Raw genomic sequence first — 27,559 nt, forward strand, 5'->3', positions numbered from 1 at the left:
ATACATACACTACTGGCCATTAAAATTGCTGCACCAAGAAGAAATGCAGATGATAAACGGGTATTCATTAGACAAATATATTATACTAGAACTGACATGTGATTACATTTTCATGCAGTTTGGTTGCATAGATCTTGAGAAATCAGTACGGAGAACAACAATCTCTGGCCGTCATAACGGCCTTGATACGCCTGGGCATTGAGTCAAACAGAGCTTGGATAGCGTGCACAGGTACAGCTCCCATGCAGCTTCAACACGATACCACAGTTCATCAAGAGTAGTGACTGGCGTATTGTGAAGAGACGGTTCCTCAGCCACCTCAGACCAGATGTTTTCAATTGGTGAGAGATCTGGAGAATGTGCTGGCCACGGCAGCAGTCGAACATTTACTGTATCCAGAAAGGCCCGTACAGGACCTGCATCATGCGGTCATGCATTATCCTGCTGAAACGTAGGGTTTCGCAGGGATCGAATGAAGGATAGAGCCACAGGTCGTAACACATCTGAAATGTAACGTCCACTGTTCAAAGTGCCGTCAATGCGAACGAGAGGTGACCGACACGTGTAACCAATGGCATCCCATACCATCACGCCGGGTGATACGCCAGTATGGCGATGACGAATACACACTTCCAATATGCGTCCACCGCGATGTCACCAAACACGGATGCGATCGTCATGATACTGTAAACAGAACCTGGATTCATCCGGAAAAAATGACGTTTTGCCATTCATGCACCCAGGTTCGTCGTTGAGTACACCATCGCAGGCGCTCCTGTCTGTGATGCAGCGTGAGGGTAACCGCAGCCATGGTCTCCGAGCTGATAGTCCATGCTGCTGCAAACGTCGTCGAACTGTTCCTGCAGATGGTTGTTGTCTTGAAAACGTCCCCATCTGTTGACTCAGGGATCGAGACGTGGCTGCAGGATCCGTTACAGCCATGCGCATAAAATGGCTGTCATCTCGACTGCTAGTGATACGAGGCCGTTGGCATCCAGTACGGCGTTCCGTATTACTCTCCTGAACCCACCGATTCCATATTCTGCTAACAGCCATTGGATCTCGACCAACGCGGGCAGCAATGTCGCGATATGATAAACCGCAATCGCGATAGGCTACATACGACCTTTATCAAAGTCAGAAACGTGATGGTACGCATTTCTCCTCCTTACACGAGGTATCACAACATTTCACCAGGCAACGCCGGTCAGCTGCTGTTTGTGTATGAGAAATCGGTTGGAAACTTTCCTCGTGTTAGCACGTTGTCGGTGTCGCCAACGGCGCCAACCTTGTGTGAATGCTCTCAAAAGATAATCATTTGCATGTCACAGCATCTTCTTCCTGTCGGTTGAATTTCGCGTCTGTAGCATCTTCTTAGTGCAGCAATTTCAACGGCCAGTAGTGTGGCGCTTTAAACCAGACTAGTACAATTAATATTGTTAGAAATATTGAGTAGCGGCTACTTTAATGATAGATAATGTCATCCATCAACCACCTTCTTTAACGAATCTTAATTGTATACAATTATTTCGTCTATTATATTGTTTACAACCTACGCATCTGTGGGGATGACGGCAAGTTTTATTGAAGGGAGATACGGTGCCCTGGCGACTATCATGTGCGAACTTGTTTGCGCCACTTGGCGCGTGGCGGCGCTGCCGCGGCCAGCCCGGCAGGAAGGCGTATTAAAAGGGCGTGCCGCCACTGGGTGCGCACTCAGTCGCCTGCCGCCGCCAGAGGTGAGTCTCTCTTCCTGTCACTCCAGCCCATCAACAACAATGCCACGTGCCCTCGTCGTCACTTCGCAATTTTCCGCCGCCGTCTCCGATCGTCTCGCAGCAGAACAGCGGTAACAAACATTTTTTCTGCGTCAGAGTGGTAGAGTGCGATAGTATCACCTATCGGAATCTCGGTTGTGATGACCGACTCGTGTCTGGCGTAGTCGGACGTCTAGTTTAGGTGTGATAGTGAGTTCCCGAAGCCATCGAATGTAAATACGGAATAGAAGTTGTTATTAACTTATAAGGCGCCTATATGTTAATTGTGGTTGAGCGGGGCTGTCGGATACGGTGGTCCATTGAGTAAGCCTACGGTTTGCGTTATTATATACTAGACGTATATGGGTGCGGGAGAGATGGTTAGTTCCCGAGTTCGATTCCCGGCGGTGTCAGGGATTTTCTCTGGGTTGTGATGACTGGGTGTTGGGTGCTGTCCTTAGGTTAGTTAGGTTTAAGTAGTTCTAAGTTCTAGGGCACTGTTGACCATAGATGTTCAGTCCCATAGTGCTCAGCCATTTGAATTTTTTTTTTTCAGATGGTTAATGTATTCAAGTTCGGTATACTGCTATTCTGCTTTGACAAATGACTTCATCGCCGGCACTTTTTCCTTTACAAAGATTCTGGTGAAAGACTGAATTTTACTGTAGGAGAATGTCTAGGTTATTTTGAAAGGTGACAGTTTCATTGAGAGTTATGCGACAATAGTCTTATGATTACTAATCCAGGTTGAGCTCCTTGTCTTCGCGTTGATTTACTCGAAGAAATACACAGAGCATCCAATTTTTGTATAGCTTGATTTATGCCAAAACATGTTTCGCGTTTTCATTCACCATCAAATGGCGTAATACGTTTACATCTTCGTCAGCATAACGTTTTTCTCGACTGCGTTGTAAACGCTGCAACTTCCTTTCATTCTGTAGCCGGCCGGTGTGGACGAGCGGTTCTAAGCGCTTCAGTCTACGACCGCTACGGTCACATGTTCGAATCCTGCCTCGGACATGGATGTGTGTGATGTCCTTAGGTTCGTTAGCTTTAACTAGTTCTAATTTCTAGGAGACTGATGACCTCAGATGTCAAGTCCCATAGTGCTCAGAGCCGTTTGAACCATTTCTTTCTTTCTTTTTTTTTTTTTTTGTTCTGAACTTGTGGCTCATTTTTCAGCATTTATATGCGTAGCATAAATACTTTTAGGTTCATCGATACGTTTGTCTCCAAATTATGAGTGCTACGCCACACCGGCGAAGTGTCTGTGCTATACACAAAAAAGCGGAAAAAGGAGGCACAAATTACAGAAAAACGGAAGCTGCAGCATTAAAACGCAGTTGACGAAAACGTTACCCTGATGAAGATGTAAATGTATTACGCCAGTTGATAGTGGAATAAGACGCTAAGCACGTCTTGGTATGAATAAAGCTGTACAAAAGTGGCTGCTTGTTTATTTCTTCAAATAATAAAAAGTAGTGGTAATAGATTGATCTGCAGTATAACACGGCGTTTGCGTCTTCTCTAAGACACTTTTCGTAATAACTAAAACTTAATTCAGGAAAGCTGTATTAGTCAATAGACAAATTTCCGATCCGTATTTTGGTGCAAATTATGTGCCTATGTCGTGCTTAAAGTATGAAAAATTCAAGGGTGGGGAGGTGGGCGAGGGGAGCTGCACTACGTATCTCTATCCGGCTATGGAAGACGCCTTTGAGGATTTCACCTCAGAGTTACGGGTGAATTGTACAATAGACCTGCTCTTCGGATTTAAATTCTTGAAGAGCGCGAAAGTTTGTAACGTGAAGAAAGATAAAGAGGTCGAACACGTTGTCCCCTAAACGCCGTTTCCCAGCTCTGCAAAAATTTTCCACACATGCTGACGACAGTAGCACGTTAACAGACGCTGGGCCATAATAACCCTCCCTTTGCGTTAGTCGCTTATGATAGTGACTTTGTATGTACGTGGGTTGCCCAGAGAGTAATGCACCGCATTTTTTTCTCGAACAGTTCTTTGTTGAATGTAATGAGAATTAACACACGAAAGAATGGTGTTTATTCTAAATGTCATATTTTTTCACGTAACCTCCATCATGTTCTATGGTCTTCCTCCAGCGCGAAACAAGAGCGTGTATGCCCTGTCGGTACCAATTCTCGTTCTGGTGGCGGGGCCAGTGCTTCACTGTGTGAACTTCCTGTGCTGATTGACAGATGCAGTGGCAACTGACGAGTCGTCCTCGCGAATGACAACATCAGCTCGCTGCAACATGTCAGGTGCGACAACCGTGGATGGTCTGTCCGACCGCTGCAAATCGTGGAGAACTCCGCCGAACTGCCTTCTGATGACCTCACCCTCAGTGCCCAGCGGAATTGTTTAAAATCAGAAGTGTGTTCCTGGAGCCACTTTTTAGAAATTTTGGACGTGTTGAGTGTCGCATTGTCCTACTGGAATTTCCTAAGTCCGTCGGAGTGCACAATGGACAGCTGATCAGACAGTACGCTCCCTTACTTGTAACCTGTGAGAGTCATATCTAGACGTATCACTCGAATTGCACACTCCCCACACTATTTCAGAGCCTCCATTAGCTTGAACAGTCCCCTGTTGACATGCAGGGTCCATGGATTGATGAGATTGTTTCCATACCTGTACACGTCCATCTGCTTGATACAATTTGAACGAGACTCGTCCGACCAGGCAACATGTTTTTAGTTATCTACAGTCCAGTGTAGGTGTTGACAGGCCAAGGCGAGGCATAAAGCTTTGTGTTGTGCAGTCATCAAAGCTACATGAGTGGACCTTCAGCTCCAAAGGTCCATATCAATCATGTTTCGTTGAATGGTTCGCACGCTGACACTTGTTGATGGCCCAGGATTGAGACCTGAAGCAGGCGCTTGAGTCTGGAACTGTGCTGCTGCTATGGTCGCAGGTTCGACTCAACTGGCTCTGAGCACTATGGGACTTAACATCTGAGGTCATCAGTTCCCTAGAACTTAGAACTACTTAAACCTAACTAACCTAAGGACATCACACACATCCATGCCCGAGGCAGGATTCGAACCTGCGATCGTAGCAGTCGCTCGGTTCCAGACTGAAGCGTCTAGAACCGCTCGGCCACAATGGCCGGCCGCAGGTTCGAATCCTGCCTCGGGCATGGATGTGTTAGTTAGGTTTAAGTAGGTCTAAGTCTAGGGGACTGATGACCTCAGATGGTAAGCCCCATAGTACTTAGATCCATTTGAACCATTTTTGACATCTGCAGCAATTTGCGAAAGGCTTGTACTTCTGTCACATTGAACGAATCTCTTCAGCCGTCGTTGGTCCCGTTCTTGCAGGATTTTTTTCCGGCCACAGCGGTGTCGGAGATTTGATGTTTTACCGGATTCCTGATCTTCACGGTACACTCGTGAGATGGTCGTACGGGAAAATCCCCACTTCATCGCTACCTCAGAGATTCTGTGTCCCATCGCTCGTGCGCTGAGTATAACACCACTTTCAAACTCCTTAAATCTTAATAACCTGCCAGTGTAGCAGCAGTAACCGATCTAACAACTGCCCCAGACTCTTGTCTTGTATAGTCGTTGCCGACCGTAGCGCCGTATTCTGCCTGTTTGCATATCTCTGTATTTGAATTCGCATGCCTATACCAGTTTCTTGGCGATTCAGTGTATATATCCTATCCATCCCGTTTGCTGCATAGTGCGACAGATAGGTAAATGCGACGCGGGTGCAGTGTAACTGTTCCCAAATGTCAACGAGATGAAGATCGGTGATCAGAGTTTCTAGTTGGTGACACTTATTGAAGTTGGGTGACTGATCCTTAGCGGGAAGACGCAGTTGTAGTCTCCAGCGATGAGTAGCGGACTACCGTTGGTGCTGTTAAGACCTGGTAGCTCTTCTCTAAAAAAACAAGGAACGCTCGTGTAGTTTGGTTGAGCCTGATGGAGCATAGGGGTTTATTATCTGTGTTCCGTTGACGGTACAGGAGATGCCACATCCGTGAAGGGAATGCTGCCAGGGTTGCGGTTCCAGTAGAATCTTCACTAGTCACGTTAAAAATGGCAGTATCGCCTGTAAAAGCCATAGCGGTAGCGGTAACTTCCAGAAGAGCAATAATGGTCGCGGTGCCGCACAGAAAGTCTGCAAAAGCACGGCTTTTGTGTTCACTCACTGACTGCCCTCTATTGGTGAAGGTCTTTGTTTATTCGTCTTCAGGAAATGATTGTGGCTCTGAGCACTATGGGACTTAACATCTATGGTCATCAGTCCTCTAGAACTTAGAACTACTTAAACCTAACTAACCTAAGGACATCACAGAACACCCAGTCATCACGAAATGATTGTGAATGCTTCACAAAATATGTCTGTTCATAATGTGCACATATGAGCTACAGTCAGAGACGTACTTGTTTGAAGACGAACTGCACGAAATTGGGTCTGAAGATTTCCGTTCCTGTCTAGGTCGAAGTGTCATCACTTGGTACACTGGTGTATCCAAACAATTTCATCATCTGGTTAATGGAGTGCTGGTCAACATTTAAAACGCAGTACATCAATGGTTATGTGTGGCACAGATTCGGCAACTCCTTTCCGGAAGTAGAGGTAATTGCGTAGGCAGTGGTCACCCATTTTCCGTAAATTACGGGCCAGTGGTTTGCGGGAATGGATGATGATAACGATGATGATGATGTTTGCATTGTGGGGCGCTCAACTGCGCAGTTATCAGCGCCCGTACAAATTTCGAACCTTTGCTCAGACCAATCTCGCCACTTTCATGATGATCATGATGCAATGATGAGGACAACACAAACACCAAGTCATCTCGAGACAGATGAAACTCCCTGACCCCGCCGGGAATCGAACACTGGGCCCCGTGCTCGGGAAGCGAGAATGCGACCGCGAGACCACGAGCTGCTGACTGTGGGCATGGAGCTGGAGTCCGATAGCTTCCCAGACGTGTTCCATCGGGTTCAGATCACGTGAATTTGGTGGTCACGATATCAACATGAGTTGTAGAATTTTGGAACACGTATTATGTTCGAGTATAATGACTTTTCTGGAGACTAAATATTTACTCTGTAGGAATCAGCATGGGTTTCGAAAACGACGGTCGTGTGAAACCCAGCTCGCGCTATTCGTCCACGAGACTCAGAGGGCCGTAGACACGGGTTCACAGGTAGATGCCATGTTTCTTGACTTCCGTAAGGCGTTCGATACAGTTCCCCCACAGTCGTTTAATGAACGAAGTAAGAGCATATAGACTGTCAGACCAATTGTGTGATTGGATTGAAGAGTTCCTAGATAACAGAACGCAGCATGTCATTCTCAATGGAGAGAAGTCTTCCGAAATAAGAGTGATATCAGGTGTGCCGCAGGGGAGTGTCATAGGACCGTTGCTATTCACAATATACAAAAATGACCTTGCGGATGACATCGGAAGTTCACTGAGGCTTTTTGCAGATGATTCTGTGGTGTATCGAGAGGTTGTAACAATGGAAAATTGTACTGAAATGCAGGAGGGTCTGCAACGAATTGACGCATGGTGCAGGGAATGGCAATTGAATCTCAATGTAGACAAGTGTAATGTGCTGCGAATACATAGAAAGATAGATCCCTTATCATTTAGCTACGAAATAGCAGGTCAGCAACTAGAAGCAGTTAATTCCATAAATTATCTGGGAGTGCGCATTAGGAGTGATTTAAAATGGAATGATCATATAAAGTTGATCTTCGGTAAAGCAGATGCCAGACTGAGACTCATTGGAAGAATCCCAAGGAAATGCAATCCGAAAACAAAGGAAGTAGGTTACAGTACGCTTGTTGGTTGAATACTTATCAGCAGTGTGGGATCCGTACCAGATAGGGTTGATAGAAGAGATAGAGAAGATCCAACGGAGAGCAGCGCGCTTCGTTACAGGATCATTTAGTAATCGCGAAAGCGTTACGGAGTTGATAGATAAACTCCAGTGGAAGACTGCAGGAGAGACGCTCAGTAGCTCGGTACGGGCTTTTGTTGAAGTTTCGAGAACATACATTCACCGAGAAGTCAAGCAGTATATTGCTCCCTCCTACGTATATCTCGCGAAGAGACCATGAGGATAAAATCAGAGAGATTAGAGCCCACACAAAAGCATATCGACGATCCTTCTTTCCACGAACAATACGAGACTGGAATAGACGGGAGAACCGATAGGAGTACTCAGGGTACCCTCCGCCACACACCGTCAGGTGGCTCGCGGAGTATGGATGTACATATAGTTCACTATCATACTTGTCAAACCACAGCAGCACTATTCTGTAGTTGTGACGCGGTCAATTATTTTGCTGAGATATTCCGTCGCCGTCGCAGAAGACATCAAGCTGATCGGATGCAGCTGGTCTGCAATTATGGTTTCGTTGTCCACAACTGTCATGGGCCACTGCCTTGGGAAATGACGAGGTCGTTTTGTCAACACGGAAAGTTGTAGGGGTTGTTTGCTGTGGAGCCCCATGTTCAACAATTTTTGCTGACCGGTGCACTGCGAGAAATTTCTGCCTATTTCGTCGTCAGGGCTCCCATAGATCAACGCCTATCCTGCGTTACAGACTGGGCAAGCGCCCAACCTCCACGTTCTGTGATGAGGCGTGGTCATCCAACATTTTGTCGCCTACCTGTGGTTTCATAGTTCCTTAACCATTTCTCATGGATGCTCACAACATCAGCATGCGAACAATCGACTAAGTTCGTCGTTTCCGAGATCACAAAACTCTACCGTTTTTTAAAGTTTCCCATTTTCTGTTTGGATAGTGAGGTTTAAGATCACATTTCATGTCAGTTCGACAGAAGGTGTGGGTCACTGGATGTCCCTAATGCTTCAGAGCGTGATGATTCTGCTGAGCTATGTACGAGGGGCACTCCAAACGGAATTCACGCTATTTTTTTGAATCCATCTTTTATTCTACATGTTTCAAAGTTTTACAGTGTGTAGATACATCCTTTAAGAACAATATTTTCATTTCTCCACATAGTTTCCATCCCTCTCAACTGCCTTACGCCATCTTGGAACCAGCGCCTGTATACCCTCACAGTAAAATTCTGGACCAACCTGTTGCAGCCACTGTTGGCAGCGTGCACAAGGGGGTCGTCATCTTCAAACCTTGTTCCACGAAGAGAGTCTTTCAGTTTCCCAAAGAGATGATAGGCACATGGAGCAATGGCAGGACTGTAAGGCGGGTTTTTCAGTGTTGTCCATCCGAGTTTTGTGATCGCTTCCATGGTTTCTTTGTGAGCCACGGTCAACATCCTGGGAACCCACCTGGCACAAACCTTTTTTAATGCCAACACTTTCCGTATTCTGCAAACACTTATTCCCCCATCTCAACGTAGTGTGACAATTCGTTCACTGTGATGCGTCTGTCAGCAGTCACCAATTCGTTAACTCTGTGCACATTGTCTGGAGTATGTTCAGTACGAGCCCTTCCGCTGCGGGAACAATCCTCAATATTGCCGTGCCCGCTTTCATCACGTAACCTGCTTGCCCACCAACTAACTGTACTGAGATCGACAGCAGCATCTCCATACACCTATTTCAACCTCTTGTAGATGTTTCCCACTGTCTCCTTTTCACAGCACAGGAATTCTATGACAACACGTTGCTTCTGACGAACGTCAAGTGTAGCAGGCATCTTGAAGACATGCTGTGATGACGCCACTCAAGAGAACAGGTTTAACTAAGTTTGAAAACAAGCGGGAAGGATGTATCTACACACTGTAAAACTTTCACACATGCAGAATGAAAACTTTATTTTTACGAAAATAGTGTGAATTTCTTTTGAAGTGACCCTAGTAATACTAAGTTTATTGGCACTTTGTACCTAATCTGTTGTCTCGAGTGGTTCTGATATATTGCACCTAGTATCTGTATCGTGTTTATGAACTGATGTGCCATTTCTGATTTTCATTATACTCTTGACTTCCCAAGGTGTCGCTAATTGTGCGCCGTTTGTCTGTCTTCCGCGAAAATTTTGTATTATTTGCTCGACGTTTCTCTCTCCCAGGGTTTACTGAGGGGTAAGCTGGTTCTGCGGTAGAGTATTCTGCTCTTCGTTCCTGTAGACGAATGTTTCGGCAATCGTCAGATGGTCGTATGTGAGGCTACGCGCTGTTGCCCTTACTGGACATGGTGGTCTCGCGGTTTAGAGCGCTCTAAGCAAATGCAGCTCTACAGAAGGAAGGAGCCGATCTTGTAATGCTGCGTTTCTCTTCTCAGTTCAGCCAGTCTCGACCTAATTAATGTTGTAGTTGGTGCATATGTCGTGGGCCTCGTGCGTTTACCATTATTTTCTGAATCAATTTTTTTGCAGCTTAAGTTCCATGAGTAGTAGAGGGTGCTCTCTGTTTCTATGGTTTCTTTCTACTGTTATTATCACGGGCTCTCTTTAAGTTGCTTCGTGATGTTCGTAACGGCTGATTGGACTGTTCCAGCTGATTCTAGCCCCAGAGTGGTTCGAACTGTGTTTTGCAGTTATCTTTTCTAGATTCTCTATTTGTCTCTGTTCAGCTTAAACACCTTCCTTGTCACGTCTCGCTCCCACAAAGCCACTAGATCAAATCACTGTATTCCACAGGTGTTGCACTGGCCCAGTCCACTGTTCGCGTCGTTACTGTGAAATGGAAGTGACAGAGAACCACCATACCTAGGTTGGTACCACAGAGCTGCGAGTGTATTGTACTAATCACAGTAAGACACGCACATAACATTCGGCACACGACTTACACCAGGGCGCGCGCATTGTATGCGCGGTCGTACAATTTTAAATCATCCGAAGTTTCACAACATCGCGTCATGGATCCCAACACTAATGTAGCACCGATCGAGGTAGCGCTGTAATTAGCGCACTGGATTCGTACCCTAGAGGGCGACGGTTCACATCCGCGTCCGACTATCCAGCTTTAGGTTTTTCGTGTTTTCCCTAAAGCGCTCTATGCAAATGCTGGGATGGTTCCTTTGGAAGGGTATGGCCCATTTCCTTCCCTGTCCTTGAAACTATCAAAGGTTTTGCTCCGTCTCTAATGACCTCGATGTCGACGGGACGTTACATTCTATTCCTTCCTTCCTTCCTTCCGCGAACGTAGCAATAGAGGCTCTCTTACTACGTAAATACACTACTGGCCATTAAAATTGCTACACCACGAAGATGACGTGCTACAGACGCAAAATTTAACCGACAGGAAGAAGATGCAGTGATATGCAATGATTAGCTTTTCAGAGCATTTACACAAGGTTGGCGCCGGTGGCGACACCTACAACGTGCTGACATGAGGAAGGTTTCCAACCGATTTCTCATACACAAACAGCAGTTGACCGGCGTTGCCTCGTAAAACGTTGTTGTCATTCCGCGTGTAAGGAGGAGAAATGCGTGCCATCACGTTACCGACTTTGATAAAGGTCGGATTGTAGCCTATCAGGATTGCGGTTTATCGTATCGCGGCATTGCTGCTCGCGTTGGTCGAGATCCAATGACTGTTAGCAGAATATGGATTCGGTGGGTTCAGGAGGGTAATACGGAAAGCCGTGCTAGATCCCAACGGCCTCTTATCACTAGCAGTCGAGATGACAGGCATCTTATCCTCATGGCTGTAACGGATCGTGCAGCCACGTCTCGATCCCTGAGTCAACAGATGGGGACGTTTGGAAGACAACAACCATCTGCACGAAGAGTTCGACGACGTTTGAAGCAGCACGGACTATCAGCTCGGAGACCATGGCTGCGGTTACCCTTGACGCTATATCACAAACAGGAGCGCTTGCGATGGTGTACTCAACGACGAACCAGGGTGCACGAATGGCAAAACGTCATCTTTTCGGATGAACCCAGGTTCTGTTTACAGCATCATTATGGTCGCATCCGTTTTTGGCGACATTGCAGTGAACGCACATTGGAAGTGTGTATTCGCCATCGCCTCCTGGCGTATCACCCGGCATGATGGTATGGAGTGCCATTGGTTACACGTCTCGGTCACCTCTTGTTCGCATTGACGGCACTTTGAACTGTGGACGTTACATTTCAGATGTGTTACGACCCGTGGCTCTACCCTTCATTCGATCCCTGCGAAACCCTACATTTCAGTAGGATAATGCACGACCGCATGTTGCAGGTCCTGTACGGACCTTTCTGGATACAGAAGATGTTCGACTGCTGCCCTGGCCAGCTCACCAATTGAAAACGTCTGGTCTATGGTGGCCGAGCAACTGGCTCGTCACAATACGCCAGTCACTACTCTTGATGAACTGTGGTATCGTGTTGAAGTTGCATGGGAACTGTACCTGTACACGCCATCCAAGCTCTGTTTGACTCAATGCCCAGGGGTATCAAGGCCATTATTAAGGCCATAGGTGGTTGTTCTGGGTACTGATTTCTCAGGATCTATGAACCCAAATTGCATGAAAATGTAATCACATGTCAATTATAGTATAATATATTTGTCCAATGAATTCCCGTTTATCATCTGCATTTCTTCTTGGTGTAGCAGTTTTAATGGCCAGTAGTTTGTCTGTTGTACGACTCTGCGCCTATACGTACGATCAGATCGCATGCTGTGGAAACTTTCAATTACCTAGAACTGAGACCAAAAAGTTGAATAACAGTTTCTAACGTAAATCGTTATTTGACTAGTGATTCAATATATGACGGGCGTGCAGTAAGTAATGCAACACATTTTTTCCCTGAGAGCAGGTTGATCTTATTTGGAATTCCAGAACACCATATTATTCCCCACTCTTTCGGCTAAAAAGCACTATTTTTCAACATAATCTCCGTTCAAAACGACGGCCTTAACGCCACCTTCCTGAGAGGTCCTCTATGCCCGCATGGTACCATTCAACTGATCGACGTCGGAGCTAACGTTTTGTTGAATCAATAAGCATTCCATCATCCACTTACTGTTTCCTGCCGAGTCCATCCCTCGTTCCGCCAGACAGATGGAAGTAGGAAGGTGCAAGATCCGGGCTGCAGGGTGGATAAGTAAGAACAGTCGAATAAAGTTTTGTGAGCTGCTCTCAGGTACCACAAACTTGTATGAGGCCTAGCTTTGTCGTGGATAAGGAGAACTTCGATTGCATTTTTGTGGCATCGAACACGTTGAAATTGTTTTTTCAGTTTCCATAGGATAGCACAGCTGTCTGCGGGTGGCCAATACGCGCGAGACTGGACAGATTTGCGCAAACTTTCTGCGATGATGACAAACGCCTCGTCCAACAATTCACCGTGCTTTTGTTCACTGCCAGGTCTCCGTAAACATTTTGCAAGCGTCTATGAACATCTCCGACGCTCTGGTTTTCCGTCAAAAGAAACTCAGTGACAACTCTTTGTTGGGAACATATCTCCATTACAGATGCTATTTTGAAGGCTTCTTATAACGTCGCCACCAATCGTAACTTCATAAATGTATCAGGGGCCGAAGCGGAAATACCGGGTGATCAATAAGTCAGTATAAATTTGAAAACTTAATAAATCACGGAATAATGTAGATAGAGAAGTACAAATTGACATACACGCTGGGAATGATATATGGTTTTATTAGAACAAAAAAATATATAAAAGTTCAAAAAATGTCCGACAGATGGCGCTTCATCTGATCAGAATAGTAATAATTAGCAAAGCAAAGTAAGACAAAGTAAAGATGATGTTCTTTACAGGAAATGCTCAATGTGTCCACCATCATTCCTCAACAATAGCTGCAGTCGAGGAATAATGTTGTGAACAGCACTGTAAAGCATGCCCGGAGCTATGGTGAGGCTTTGCCGTCGGATGTTGTCTTTCAGCATCCCTAGAGATGTCGGTCGATCACGATACACTTGCTACTTCAGGTAACCCCAAAGCCAATAATCGCACGGACTGAGGTCTGGGGACCTGGGAGGCCAAGCATGACGAAAGTGGCGGCTGAGTACACGATCATCACCAAACGACGCGCGCAAGAGATCTTTCACGCGTCTAGCATTAAGGGGTGGAGCGCCATCCTGAATAAACACCGGATCAGCCAGGCTGGGGTTGATGCGATTCTGTAACATCTGCGTACCTCTCACCCGTCACGGTAGCAGTTACAAAACCAGAATCACGCATTTCCTCGAAGAAAAACCGCCCGATAACGGTAGATGTGGTAAATCCAACCCATACCGTGCCTTCCTCGTCGTGCAATGGAGTTTCCACGACAGTTCTAGGATTTTCGGTAGCTCAAATTCTGCAGTTGTGGGCGTTGACAGACCCTCGGAGCGTAAAATGAGCTTCGTCAGCCCACATCACATTATTCAACCAATCGTCATCTTCCGCCATCTCTTGAAACGCCCACACCGCAAATGCCCTCCGCTTCACTAAATAGCCAGGTAACAGTTCATGATGCCGATGGATTTTGTACGGATAGCATCGGAGGGTACGCCTAAGTGCCATCCAAACAGTAGTGTATGGAATGCGGGTGCGACGGGCGACTGCACGAGCGCTGTCTTCCTCGTGCATAGACGAACCCGCTACAGTCTCCATTTCTTCCTGAACTGTCTCAGCAGCATTACGCCTTGTGCTCGGTCGGCCACTACGGGGTCTATCGACTAAACAACCCGTGGCTTCGAAATCATTCTCGCCACAGCTGCATTTGTCAACGGACCTTTACCCGTTCGAATCCCCTTCCTATGGCGATAGGATCGTAACGCTGAACTAGCACATTCCCCATTCTGGTAATACAGCTTCACTAAAAGCGCCTTTTCAGGTAACGTCAATGTGCTGCGACAGCTGTCGCATCTGATTCTATGTCTCATAACAGCTCCTTTTATACACGATCGTCATGCGAAGTCACTGACGTTTTGCTGTCCAGCGCCATCTGTCGGACATTTTGTGAACTTTGTATTTTTTTGGTTCAAATACAACCCCGTGTCATTCTACGCATGTGTGTCAATTTTTACCTCTCGATCTACATTATTCCGTGGTTTATTAAGTTTTCAAATTTATACTGACGTTTTGATCACCTGGTGTTTCACGATGTTCCACAACAAACTTTGCATTAGTCCAAACAAAATTGGTCGAGAAAAATGTGTTGCATTATTTATAGCCCCTCATACAAGCTGCGTTCAGAAAGCGTCTTCGCCGCTAGTAAAACGTTATCAGAGTTCAATCATTTATCCATTAAGTTTACAAGTCGTCGTTCTTCAGGATGAACCTGAGCATTCAGCTGCATGTTGGATGCTAGCTGACATCTGTTCAGTCAGCCCAGCGGTTGCACTCCCACGGAAATATTTTAGGTACCCTGGCATCACGACGAGTTGTTGGCGAGCATGGGTGGCCGTTGCCCAACACAGAGTTGTCTCACACTGGCTGCTGGGGTCTCCTCGGTCCCACTCTGAATTCTATGAAGATCTTTGATTACCAATCCGTATTGTACGTGTGTCAGTAGTTGTGTGTCTGGTTGATGTCCAACCTACTGCTCGGTGGGTTTCAGCTCCCGGAAGTGCCTGAGCTTTGAGCAGGAATGTAAGCCTCAAGAGGTCCTGTTGCTGGCTTCTGCCTTGAAGTTCAGTGGTGGCAGCACCTTACGATGTGACGTTGTTAGGAGACAGTCAGTTTCTCCATCAGCAGAGGGTCGGTGGCGAGGAGCATGAAATTCACCAAGCGAAGACCATCATCTCGAATATATCGTCTCCTAGGTCTTAAACTGTACGGAGCATCTAGGACAAATTCACTAAAGTTTCGTAATCATGGAATTGAGTAATGTTGCTGTTAATCCATCGATCCAGATGGTCAGTTCATGATGAGAGTTTGAACAATGGAGTGTTTAAAAGGGAGCTAGCATGCGGCTCTGATGCGAGACTCAGTTCGTAATGACCACATGTGCATTCCTTATTCTGCTATATTCATTCAACAGGCTGTTAACAGCTGTGTCAAGTTCCTTGCTATGTGCTGTTGTGTAAGAGTGTTTCTTGCAGCAGGTCTCGTGAGTTAACAGATATGGTTATCTGACTTGACTTGGTTTTCTGCCAGTCTTCTTTCTGCTGGATGCGTATTCTCACTCAGTAGGCAGTGTCATAATGAGTCAATGGCCTGACCCACTTGTGAATACCAGCTAGCTTCCAGCTTCCATCCCTCTGCCTATAGCAATGTTAACGAGATATAATAAAGGTTTCTAATTTCCTTCCCCCCACTACTCAGTGCTGTGACAGTACAAATCTTGGGCTGATGGACGTATGTTTAATAATTTCCATTATTTCAAGATTAGTTCATCTTCCTTCCTTCGTGGTGGTTACGTAACGAATCACGTAGCTCCTATGACTAGGTGCTTTTTTAAAACAGGTGATCAGCAAAAGTAGAGTCTCCTTTTCTAAGTTTGCTACTTCTATGATATTCAGCAGGAAAACTATCCACGCCATAAGTCCGCAATAGTGTTACAGTGGCTTGATTAACAGGATACTGGACTCACGTTGATGTCTCGGCCACGAAAGTCACGTGATCTGAATCCGATTAAATACACCTGTGATATTATTTCGTGCCAACTCCGTCCCTGCAGACCACAGTCTCGTAATTTGCGGGTATTGCACGGCATCTGCTTAGGCATCTGGTGCCACATACCCACGTATCTGGGGAAATGTATCATGCCGTTAGAATCGCTGCTAAAATGTGTTCCAAAGGTGGGCCGACACGCTATTAGGCAGGTAGTCATGATGTTTTGGCTCATTAGTGTATGCACTTCTTGTTTTTGTTTCACCTGTCAAGATATGAGAATTATGGAATTTATATTTAGGTTACTTTCTTAAAACTGTAAATACGAGGTGTGTTTTTTAAGTAAAGTACCGTTTTGAAATTAAAAAAAGACGTGGTAAGATATCTCAATAATTTTATTTTTACATGAAAGCCTGTACCTTACTCTACTTTTCTACATAATTTCCGTCAATATTGAGGCACTTGTCATAACGCTGTACCAGTTTTTGAATACCCTCCTCACAGAAGTCTGCCGCCTGACTTGTTAACCATTGCATCATCACTGTTTTGACTTCGTCATCGTCTTGAAGACGCTGACCGCCCAGGTATTTCTTCAAGTGCAGGAACAGATGGTAGTCACTGGGCGCAAGATCGGGGCTGTAGGGAGGATGATCTAGAGTTTCCCCTCAAAAAGATGGGATGAGATCTTTGGTCTGATTCGGCCACATGCGGACGGGCATTGTCTTGCACCAAAACGATGCCCTTGCTCAACTTCCATGGACTGCTGCTTTGATTTTGGTGTGACGTAGGCCCCCCATGTTTCATCGCCCGTAACAATTTGGCTTAAGAAATCATCACCTTCGTTGTGGTACCGCTCAAGGAAAATCAATGCACTGTCTAAACGTTTGGTTTTGTGCACATCCGTCAAAAAAAATGTATATATATATGGCTCTGAGCACTATGGGACTTAACTTCTGAGGTCATCAGTCCCCTAGAACTTAGAACTACTTAAACCAGACTAACCTAAGGACATCACACACATCCATGCCCGAGGCTGGATTCGAACCTGCGGTCGTAGCGGTCGCGCGGTTCCAGACTGTAGCGCCTAGAACCGCTCGGCCACTCGGCCGGCCATCCATCAACATTTTCGGTAACCAACGTGCGCCCAATTTTCAGTAATTCAAGTGCTCGGTCACAATGCCATACAAAACACTACGAAAACATTAGGATAGTCATCCCGCAAGGAGGAAATTGTAAAGCGTCTTCCTGCACCAAATTCCCATTAAAGACCGAAGGACGCCCATTCCGTTGTTCATGATGCACATCTGTGCGGCCATCTGTAAATGCTCTCACCCACTTTCTTACCATTCCGTCACTCATAATAATTTCTCCGTAAACTGCACAGATCTGACGATGAATATCGATCGATTTTGTGCCTTTAGCACTAAGAAATCTTTTAACAGCCCGTACTACACAGTCGGCTGGTCTCACGATTATCGGTGGCATTTTAGACACCCAGTACACAACGTAAACAGGGAAAAATCAGACTGTAATGGCGTCAGATCGTAGATTAAGGTACAGGCTTTCATATAAAAATAAAATTGAGATATCTTAGCACGTCTTTTTTTTAATTTCAAAACGGTACTTACTTTAAAAAAACATGCCTCGTAAAACTTATGTCATGAACACAGCCAGATTTTTTTTAACTTCCAACTGCTATCGCTTTCGGTGAGACAACGATTCAAATCCCCTGTCGGCCATACAGAGTTAGGTTTTCCGCAATTTTCATAAATTGCTCTAGGCAAATTCCGGGACAGTTCCTTGCAAAAGAGCACTGTCAGTTGCGTTCCCTATTCATTTCATAATCCGAGCTTGTACTCCACGTGCAACGATCACTATGTCGTCGGAACGTTAACACTTACCTTGCTTCCTTCTTCCATTTGGTAAATGGACATTACAAATTTCAGAAAACATGGAATAACTCGCGGAACTCACTCCGATAAAAACGGAACTAATTAGTAAAGCGTTTATCACAAGACTCAGACGTACGCGCATTTAGCGCTAGTTTTCCCTCTTGCTTATGTATCTCGTTTCCCTTTTCTTTTCGTCGGCCGTAGTGGCAGAGCGGTTCTAGGCGCTACAATCTGGAACCGTGCGATCGCTACGGTCGCAGGTTCGACTCCTGCCTCGGGCATGGATGTGTTTGTCCTTAGGTTAGTTAGGTTTAATTAGTTCTAAGTTCTAGAGGACTGATGACCTCAGAAATTAAGTCCCATAGTGCTCAGAGCCATTTGAACCTTTTCTTTATGGCGTTTTGAAACATTATACTATAACATCAGCATATCAATTTTCTTATCAGAATCTGACTCTGAACTAAGATGCACGAGTGTAACAGGTACTTCGGAAGGAAATACTGCTACATACTGGTCAAAAAATTAAATGTCCCTGGCAAATTAAAACTGTGTGCTGAACCGAGATTCAAAAGCGGAACCTTTGCCTTTCCCTAGAAGTTACTCTGTCGACTGACCTAGACTCACGACTCACTCTCACGCTTTACCCCGGCAATTATCGCTCTCTAACCTTCAAAATCTAAAGAATCTCTGGTGCATATATTACACATTCTCGTGCAGAGTGAATGATTAGTTTTCGAAACAATCCCCTAGCTGTGGTAAGCCATTTCCCCGCAGTATACAGGGTGGTCCATTCACAGTGACTGGGCCACATATCTCACGAAATGAGCATCAAACGAAAAAGCTACGAAGAACGAAACTCGTCTAGCTTGAAGGGGGAAACCAGATGGCGCTATGTTTGGCTCGCTAGATGGCGCTGCCATAGATCAACGGATATCACTTGCGTTTTTTAAATTAGGAACCCCCATATTTTATTACATATTCGTGTAGTACATAAAGAAATATGAATGTTTTAGTTGGACCACTTTTTTCGCTTTGTGATAGATGGCGCTGTAATAGTCACAAACGTATAAGTACGTGGTATCACGATACTCGCTTCGTGATACATTACCCGTGTTAAAATTAACCGTTTACCAATTGCGGAAACGGTCGATATCTTGTTGATGTATGGCTATTGTGATGAAAATGCCCAACGGGTGTGTGCTATGTATGCTGCTTGGTATCCTGGACGACATCATCCAAGTGTCTGGACCGTTGGCCTGATAGTTACGTTATTTAAGGAAGCATGAAGTGTTCAGCCACATGTGAAACGTCAACCACGACCTGCAACAAATGATGATGCCAAAGTAGGTGTTTTAGTTGCTATCGCGGCTAATCCGCACACCTCTAGCAGACAAATTGCGCGAGAATCGGGAATATCAAAAACGTCGGGTTGAGAATGCTACATCAACATCGATTGCACCCGTAACATATTTCTATGCACGAGGAAAGGCATGGCGATGACTTTGAGCGTGGTGTACAGTTCTGCCACTGGGCACAAGAGAAATTACGGGACAATAACAGATTCCTTGCACGCGTTCTATTTACCAATGAAGCGTCATTCACCAACAGCGGTAACGTAAACAGGCATAATATCCACTACTGGTCAACGGAAAATGCACGATGGCTGCGACAACTGGAACATCAGCAACCTTGGCGGGTTAATGTATGGTGCCGCATTATGGGAGGAAGGATAATTGGCCACCATTTAATCGATGTCAATCTAAATGGTGCAATTTATGTGGCTTTCCTACGTAATGTTCTACCGATGTTACTGCAAGATGTTTCACTGCATGACAGAATGGCGATGTACTTCCAACATGACGGATCTCCGGCACATAGTTCGCGTGCGGTTGAAACGGTATTGAATAGCGTATTTCATGACAGGTGGATTGGTCGTCGAAGCACCATAGCATGGCCCGTACGTTCACCGGATCTGACGTTCCCGGATTTCTTTCTGCGGGTAAAGTTGAAGTATATTTGCTATCGTGATCCACCGACTACGCCTGACAACATGCGTACATGTGCGAACATTACGCAAGGCGAAATACTCGCTGTTCAGAGGAATGTCTTTACACGTATTGCCAAATGCATTGAGGTTCACGGTCATAATTTTGAGCATTTATTGCATTAATGTGGTATTTACAGGTAATCACGCTGTAACAGCAGGCATTCTCGGAAATGATAAGTTCACAACGGTACATGTATCACATTGGAACAACAGAAGTAACATGTTCAAAAGTACCTACGTTCTGTATTTTAATTTAAAAAATCTACCTGTTACCAACTGTTCGTCTAAAATTATGAGCCGTAAGTTTGTGACTATTACAGCCCCATCTGTCAAAGCGAAAAAAATGGTCCAATTAAAACATTCATATTTTTTTACGTACTACACAAATATGAAATATGAGATGGTGGTTCGTATTTTAAAAAACGCTGTTGATATCCATTTGACCCATGGTAGCGCAATCTAGCGGGACAACCATAACGCCATCTGGTTTCCCCCTTCAAGCTAGACAAGTTTCGTTCTTTGTAGTTTTTTCGTTTGACGCTTATTTCGTGAGGTATTTGGCCCTGTCACGATCAATCGACCACCCTGTATTTTCTTCTAGAAGTGCTAGTCTCACAAACTATGCAGCAGAGCTTATCTGAAATTTATAATGTAGCAGATGTGTACTGATAAGTGACGTTCGAGGGGTCGCGAATCGGCTCTGGATAGTTCAGCCGATACAGTCATTTCGCGCGAACGACGAAAATTTCGGCACACATTTTTCATCTGCCAGGACGTCACTAAACCAGCCCACATTTCGCTGCAGAGTGAAAATTCAATATGTTTAAGACTCCCTCTCCCAATGCACATCTTCACTGCGCTGTGGCGCCTACGTCACACGAGACGTGACGCGCTTCGTTTGTCGTTGTAGCCCCGATGACGCCGGAGAGAGAGGCGGACGGCGAGCCGGTGTCGCAGCTGATCGGCGACTTCGGCCGCTGGCAGCTGCTCATGACGCTGGCGCTGGCGCTGTTCAACGTGCCGTGCACGTGGCACATCTTCGTGCCCACCTTCCAGTCGGCACAGGAAGACTTCTGGTGCGCGCCGCCGCCGCAGCTCGCCGACCTGCCCGTCGAGCAGTGGCGTAACCTCTCGCACCTGCCCATCCCGGAAAAGGTCAGCATCTCACAAAAAATCCTAGTCCGAAAAATACGAGTAAGACTGACGCACAATCGACCCATGTTTATGAACAGGACAACTGCCGATCGCAGAAAATGCAGGAAGCGATTTCGACCAACGACTCGTGTCAGCGCACGTCTCCACTTGCGCACCTACAGCGTACTCTGTTTCAATTATTTCGCCATGTCATTATGTCTGTGCAAGACAAAACGGTGTTCACGACACAACAGCGCGTGTTCCTCACCAAGTGTTATGCGAGGCACAGTTCCTGGGAGACGTGTGCAGAACTGTCAGCGTGAGAGATGGAGACTGGAAGTGTTATGGCAACACCTGCAGTAAAGTTCAAACGATTCAAATGGCTCTGAGCACTATGGGACTCAACTGCTGTGGTCATTAGTCCCCTAGAACTTAGAACTACTGAAACCTAACTAACCTAAGGACATCACACACATCCATACCCGAGGCAGGATTCGAACCTGCGAACGTAGCAGTCGTGCAGTAAAGTCTGCAGTGCAAAACTTAGTAGGATATGGCGTGAAACGGGTATTTTAGCGAATAAAAACCGAAACTACATTACTGGCCATTAAAATTGACACACAAAGAAGAAATGCACATAATAATGGGGTATTCATTGGACAAATATATTATACTAGAACTGACATGCGATTATATTTTCACGCAATTTGGGTGCATAGATCCTGAGAAATCAGTACCCAGAACAACCACCTCTGGCCATAATAACGGCCTTGATTCGCCTGAGCATTGAGTCAAACAGACCTTGGATGGTCTGTCAGGTACAGCTGCCCATGCAACTTCAACACAATACCACAGTTCATCTAGAGTAGTGACTGGCGTATTGTGCCGAGCTAGTTGCTCGGCCACCATTGACCAGACGATTTCAATTGGTGAGAGATCTGGAGAATGTGCTGGCCAGGGCATCAGTCGAACATTTTCTGTATCCAGAAAGGCCCGTACAGGACCTGCAACATGCGGTCGTGCATTATCCTACTAAAATTTAGGGTTTCGCAGGGATCGAATGAAGGGTAGAGCCACGGGACGTAACACATCTGAAATGTAACGTCCACTGTTCAAAGTGCCTTCAGTACGAACCAGAGGTGACCGAGACGTGTAACCAATGGCACCCCATACCATCATGCCGGGTGATACGCCAGTATGGCGTTGACGAATACTCGCTTCGTATGTGCTTTCACCGCGATGTCACCAAACACAGATGCGACCATCATGATGCTGTATACAGAACCTGGATTCATCCGAAAAAATGACGTTTTGCCATTCGTGCACCCAGGTTCGTCGTTGAGTACACCATCGCAGGCGCTCCTATCTGTGCTGCAGCGTCAAGGGTAACCGCAGCCATGGTCTCCGAGCTGAGAGTCCATGCTACTGCAAACGTCGTCGAACTGTTCGTGCAGATGGTTGTAGTCTTGCAAACGTCCCCATCTGTTGACTCAGTTATCGAGACGTGGCTGCACGATCCGTTACAGCCATGCGGATAAGATGCCTGTCGTCTCGACTGCTAGTGATACGAAGCCGTTGGGATCTAGCACGGCGTTCCGTATTACCCTCCTGAACCCACCGAATCCATATTCTGCTAACAGTCATTGGATCTCGACTGACGCAAGCAGCAATGTAGCGATGCGATAAACCGCTATCGCGATAGGCTACAATCCGACCTTTATCAAAGTCGGAAACGTGAGGGTACGCATTTCTCCTTCTTATACGAGGCATCACAACAACGTTTCAACAGGCAACGCAGGTCAACTGCTGTTTGTGTATGAGAAATCGGTTGGGAACTTTCCTCATGCCAGCACGTTGTCGGTGTCGCCACCGGCAACCTTGTGTGAATGCTCTGAAAAACTGGTCATTTTCATGTCACAACATCTTCATTTTGTCGGTTAAATTTCGCGTTTGTAGGACGTCATCTTCGTGGTGTAGCCATTGTAATGGTTAGTAGTTTATCAGAAAAGTGTTTGAACACCGAGGGAGGAAAGCTCGGGACTAAGTCCGACGGAATCTCAACGCCAGCTATCTGTACCAGTCGGAATTAAGAGGTCGTCTTGTCGAAAGATTGTCACGAAGGACCTAGATTTGTGTCCTTACAAATTTGCATTTCTACACAAGTTCAAGCGTCCAGACGCACTTTGGCGTGTTGAGCTTCGCCAGTGGTTCCTGTATGAAGTAAGTAGACTTTAGAAGTACGTCTACATACATACTCTGAAAGCCAGCGTGTGGTGCGTGCCGGGAGTAGGGTGGGGGTATCAGGTCATTTGGAGCCTATTTTTCATTTCTTCAGATGAGGCCTGACTCAGCCTATGATGGCATGCGAACTCACAGAAAATGTGCTGGCTCTGAGCACTATGCGACTTAACTTCTGAGGCCATCAGTCGCCTACAACTTAGAACTAATTAAACCTAACTAACCTAAGGACATCACACACATCCATGCCCGAGGCAGGATTCGAACCTGCGTCCGTAGCGGTCGCTCGGTTCCAGACTGTTGCGACTAGAACCGCACGGCCACTCCGACCGGCAGGAAATGTGCTATTATGTGTCTGAAAGACTGCATCGCTTCAGGATCCTACCAATAAACCGCAATCTAGAGTTCGCCTTACACGTTACTTGCGCAATCTGATTGTTCATCAGAGATAATTTCGAATAGTTACACCCAGATACTTGACGGATGTTACCGCTTACAAAGACTGGGCATTTATTTTGTACTCTTACATTAATGGGGATTTTCACTTTGTTATACACAGTAGGTTACACTTACTAACATTGGGAAATAACTGCCAGTTATTACACCACGCATTTATTTTCAGCAAATTCTCATTGATTTCTCAACATCTTTCGTGTGATACTACTTTCCTGTACACTACAGTATCATCGCCAAACAGTGTAATGCCGCTGTCAATGCCAACAACCAGATCGTTTACGTAAATCGTAAAAAGCAGTGGACCTATTACGCTGTCCTGGGGCACACCTGATGTTACGTTGTTTCTGTTGAAGTCTCCCCATTCAGGACGACAGTTCTGCCACATACTGCTGTCTGTCTGCTAGAAAACTTTCTGTCCAACCGCATATGTCATCGGATAGACCGTAAGCGCGCACTTTTGGAGCAAGGAACAGTGCGGAACTGAGTCGAACGCCTTTCGAAAGTCGAGGAATATGGCATCAATCTGGGAGCCGGTATCTAGAGCCTGTTGTACATCATGCACAAAGAGGGCCAGCTGTGTCTCGCAAACCGTGCTGGTTTCTGCAGATGAGCTTCTCAGTGTCTAGAAAGGTCATTATGTCTGAACTCAAAGTATGTTTCATGATTCTACAACAAATCGATCTCAGTGAAATTGGCAGGTAATTATGTGCATCCGATTTACTACCCTTTTTATAGATTGCTACGACCTGGGCCTTCTTCCAGTCCCGTGGAACTTTCCGCCGTTCCAATGATCTCTGATAGATGACGGATAAGAATGGTGCTATATTTGTAACATAGTCAACATAAAATCTTACGGGGATACCGTCTGGGCCAGATACCTTCCTGGCGTCTAAGGATCTTAACTGTTTTACAATCCCAGATACACTAAACACTATGTCAGCCATCCTTGCGTTTGTTCGACAATTGAAGAGGGTATGGTACTGTGCCACGAGGATTTCATCGGCGGCAGAACTTCAGAAAAGTAATTGCAAACAAACCAGAAATTTGTTACCTAACTTAATTTTTCATGGCCACACTTAAAACATTCGTTACCTCTTGTATGAACGAGAATGAAAAGAAATTTTAATTTACTGCTGGTTTTCTGAATATAATAAATACCAGAGTTGACAAATTATAGATAAATTGCATTCAGCCGCCCAGCAGTGGGGTAGTGTAGGAATCAGTGCAATGGTTCATTGTTCTTATGTCAAGAAACCGGCTACAAGGTCTAGCATCATTATGTAAACAAACTGATGTAATTTACGACCCTGTTCACTTGTGCTGTTACTTATTTTTACACGAGGCTAATTTATGTCCAAATGGCTTTAACCTAATGTTAACGACAATAAAGTATGCCCATCATGTAAACAAACTGCCCCCATTGCGGTGGCTCTTATATATTAACAAACGCCGTCAGATACTTTTAGCGCAATTTAAACAGGCATTCCCTTGTGCTGTTGCGTTTATGCAAGTGTATGACCAAATTCTTTTAACGTAGTCTTAGTTACCATCATTTATGTCCCACTATAATAACGTAATTGTCATCTTGATTATCATAATTATTTATCTAAAATGGCCACCAATGAAGGTGGTGGCGCCGATTGGTGAGCGGAAAGCTGCTAATAGATTATGCCGCTTGTTATAGCAGGTTGACTACGTGAAGCCGAAAACATCTTTTCGATATCTAACGTCCCAACAGCACTTACAAAAACTCCTACGTGGCCAATTGGCAAAACGTACTAAGTGAACCGCCAATTCCAAACCACTATATCGGTGCTCTCACTCCCAACACCACCCGGCAGCTGGGCTCTGGCAAAGATTCCCAAGGCCAGTTCTCGATAATGGGATATTTCCAACATTTTAGGAAGGCTACCAGCCTGCTTCCCACGGCAGGAGCGCTGGGTAGGTTAGCGAAGTGCACTTCTGGTAATAATTCTGGCTTGGCAAGGGGGAGCTACGAGAGTGAACATAGCAGGAAGTTTCACTGTGGAGAGCCAGTACCGCCCATTGGTGGCGAAGGCTGAGTCTCAGTCCAAACACCCGTGAGATACCGTTTGTTATTGCACGAAAAGCTCGCCTGAGTGCCTTCGGATCTATCTTCCACTGGCCGGATACGGCCAGCGGATAATCTGCGGGCCACCGCTCACCTCAGAACCGCCCTCTCAGGTAACAAGGTACTACGGAAAACTGGGTTTGTCTGACGTGTCGCTCTGCAGAGCGTGAGAAGGTTGCTGTTTTCCTGTCAAAGGAAATCCCACATGCCGTTCCAAGATGGGAACAAAGAAATCTGAATGTCACCAGAAGTGAACTTGATACCAAAATCCACTATGATCACTCAACTACATTACGAGCATTTACGCTCCAACCACTCATAAGTTAAATCCGTCAAATCGCGAGTAATGCACGGTAAAGACAGATTCAGAAAGCAAAATGAAGAAACAATAATATGCTAATTTCGTATGCAAAATATGTGAGGTAAGGCCTGAAACAGTCATTAGAGTCGAAGCACAAACGCGGAATACACAAGCGTTTGAAACACGTATTATATTCGAGTATATTGACGTTTCTGGAGACCAGAAATCTACTCTGTAGGAATCAGCATGGGTTTCGAAAAAGACGATCGTATGAAACCCAGCTCACGCTATTCGTCCACGAGACTCAGAGGGCCATATACAAGGGTTCACAGGTAGATGCCGAGTTTCTTGACTTCCGCAAAGCGTTTGATACAGTCCCCCACAGTCGTTTATTGAACAAAGTAAGAGCATATGACCTATCAGACCAATTGTGTGATTGGATTGAAAAGTTCCTAGATAACAGAACGCAGCATGCCATTCTCATTGGAGAGTAGTCTTCTGAAGTAAGAGTGATTTCAGGTGTGCCGCAGGGGAGTAGGCTTTTTGCGGATGATGCTGTGGTGTATCGAGAGGTTGTAACAATGGAAAATTGTACTGAAATGCAGGAGGATCTGCAGCGAATTGACGCATGGTGCAGGGAATGGCAATTGAATCTCAATGTAGACAAGTGTAATGTGCTGCGAGTACATAGAAACAAAGATCCTTTTATCATCTAGGTACAATATAGCAGGTCAGCAACTGGAAGCAGTTAATTCCATAAATTATCTGGGAGTACGCATTAGGAGTGATTTAAAATGGAATGATCATATAAAGTTGATTGTCGGTAAAGCAGATGCCAGACAGATTCATTGGAAGAATCCTAAGGAAATGCAATCCGAAAGCAAAGGAAGTAGGTTACAGTACACTTGTTCGCCCACTGCTTAAATATTGCTCACCGGTGTGGGATCCGTACCAGATAGGGTTGATAGAAGAGATGGAGAAGATCCAACGGAGAGCAGCGCGCTTAGTTACAGGATCATTTAGTAATCCCGAAAGCTTTAGGGAGATGATAGATAAACTCCTGTGGAAGACTCTGCAGGGCAGACGTTCAGTAGCTCGGTACGGGCTTTTGTGGAAGTTTTGAGAACATACCTTCACCGAAGAGTCAAGCAGTGCATTGCTCCCTCCTACGTATATCTCGC

General features: G+C 45.6%; 1 protein-coding gene across 3 annotated transcripts in view; it reads left to right on the plus strand.

The window, feature by feature from the left end:
• Positions 1-27,559, plus strand: part of LOC126298552 (organic cation transporter protein) — a 416,359-nt gene that overhangs the window by 271,964 nt on the left and 116,836 nt on the right. For 2 of the 3 annotated variants that reach the window (XM_049989909.1, XM_049989908.1), the window contains exon 2: positions 21,068-21,312. In XM_049989909.1, the coding sequence (XP_049845866.1) occupies positions 21,073-21,312 (240 nt within the window). In that variant the 5' untranslated portion in view covers positions 21,068-21,072. Of the gene's footprint in view, positions 1-1,596; positions 1,740-21,067; positions 21,313-27,559 lie in introns of those variants that run through there. The other variant, XM_049989910.1, reaches the window with a different exon arrangement.

The sequence above is a fragment of the Schistocerca gregaria genome, chromosome X, assembly GCF_023897955.1.
Source record: "Schistocerca gregaria isolate iqSchGreg1 chromosome X, iqSchGreg1.2, whole genome shotgun sequence".
In the NCBI taxonomy this organism is placed as follows: domain Eukaryota; kingdom Metazoa; phylum Arthropoda; class Insecta; order Orthoptera; family Acrididae; genus Schistocerca; species Schistocerca gregaria.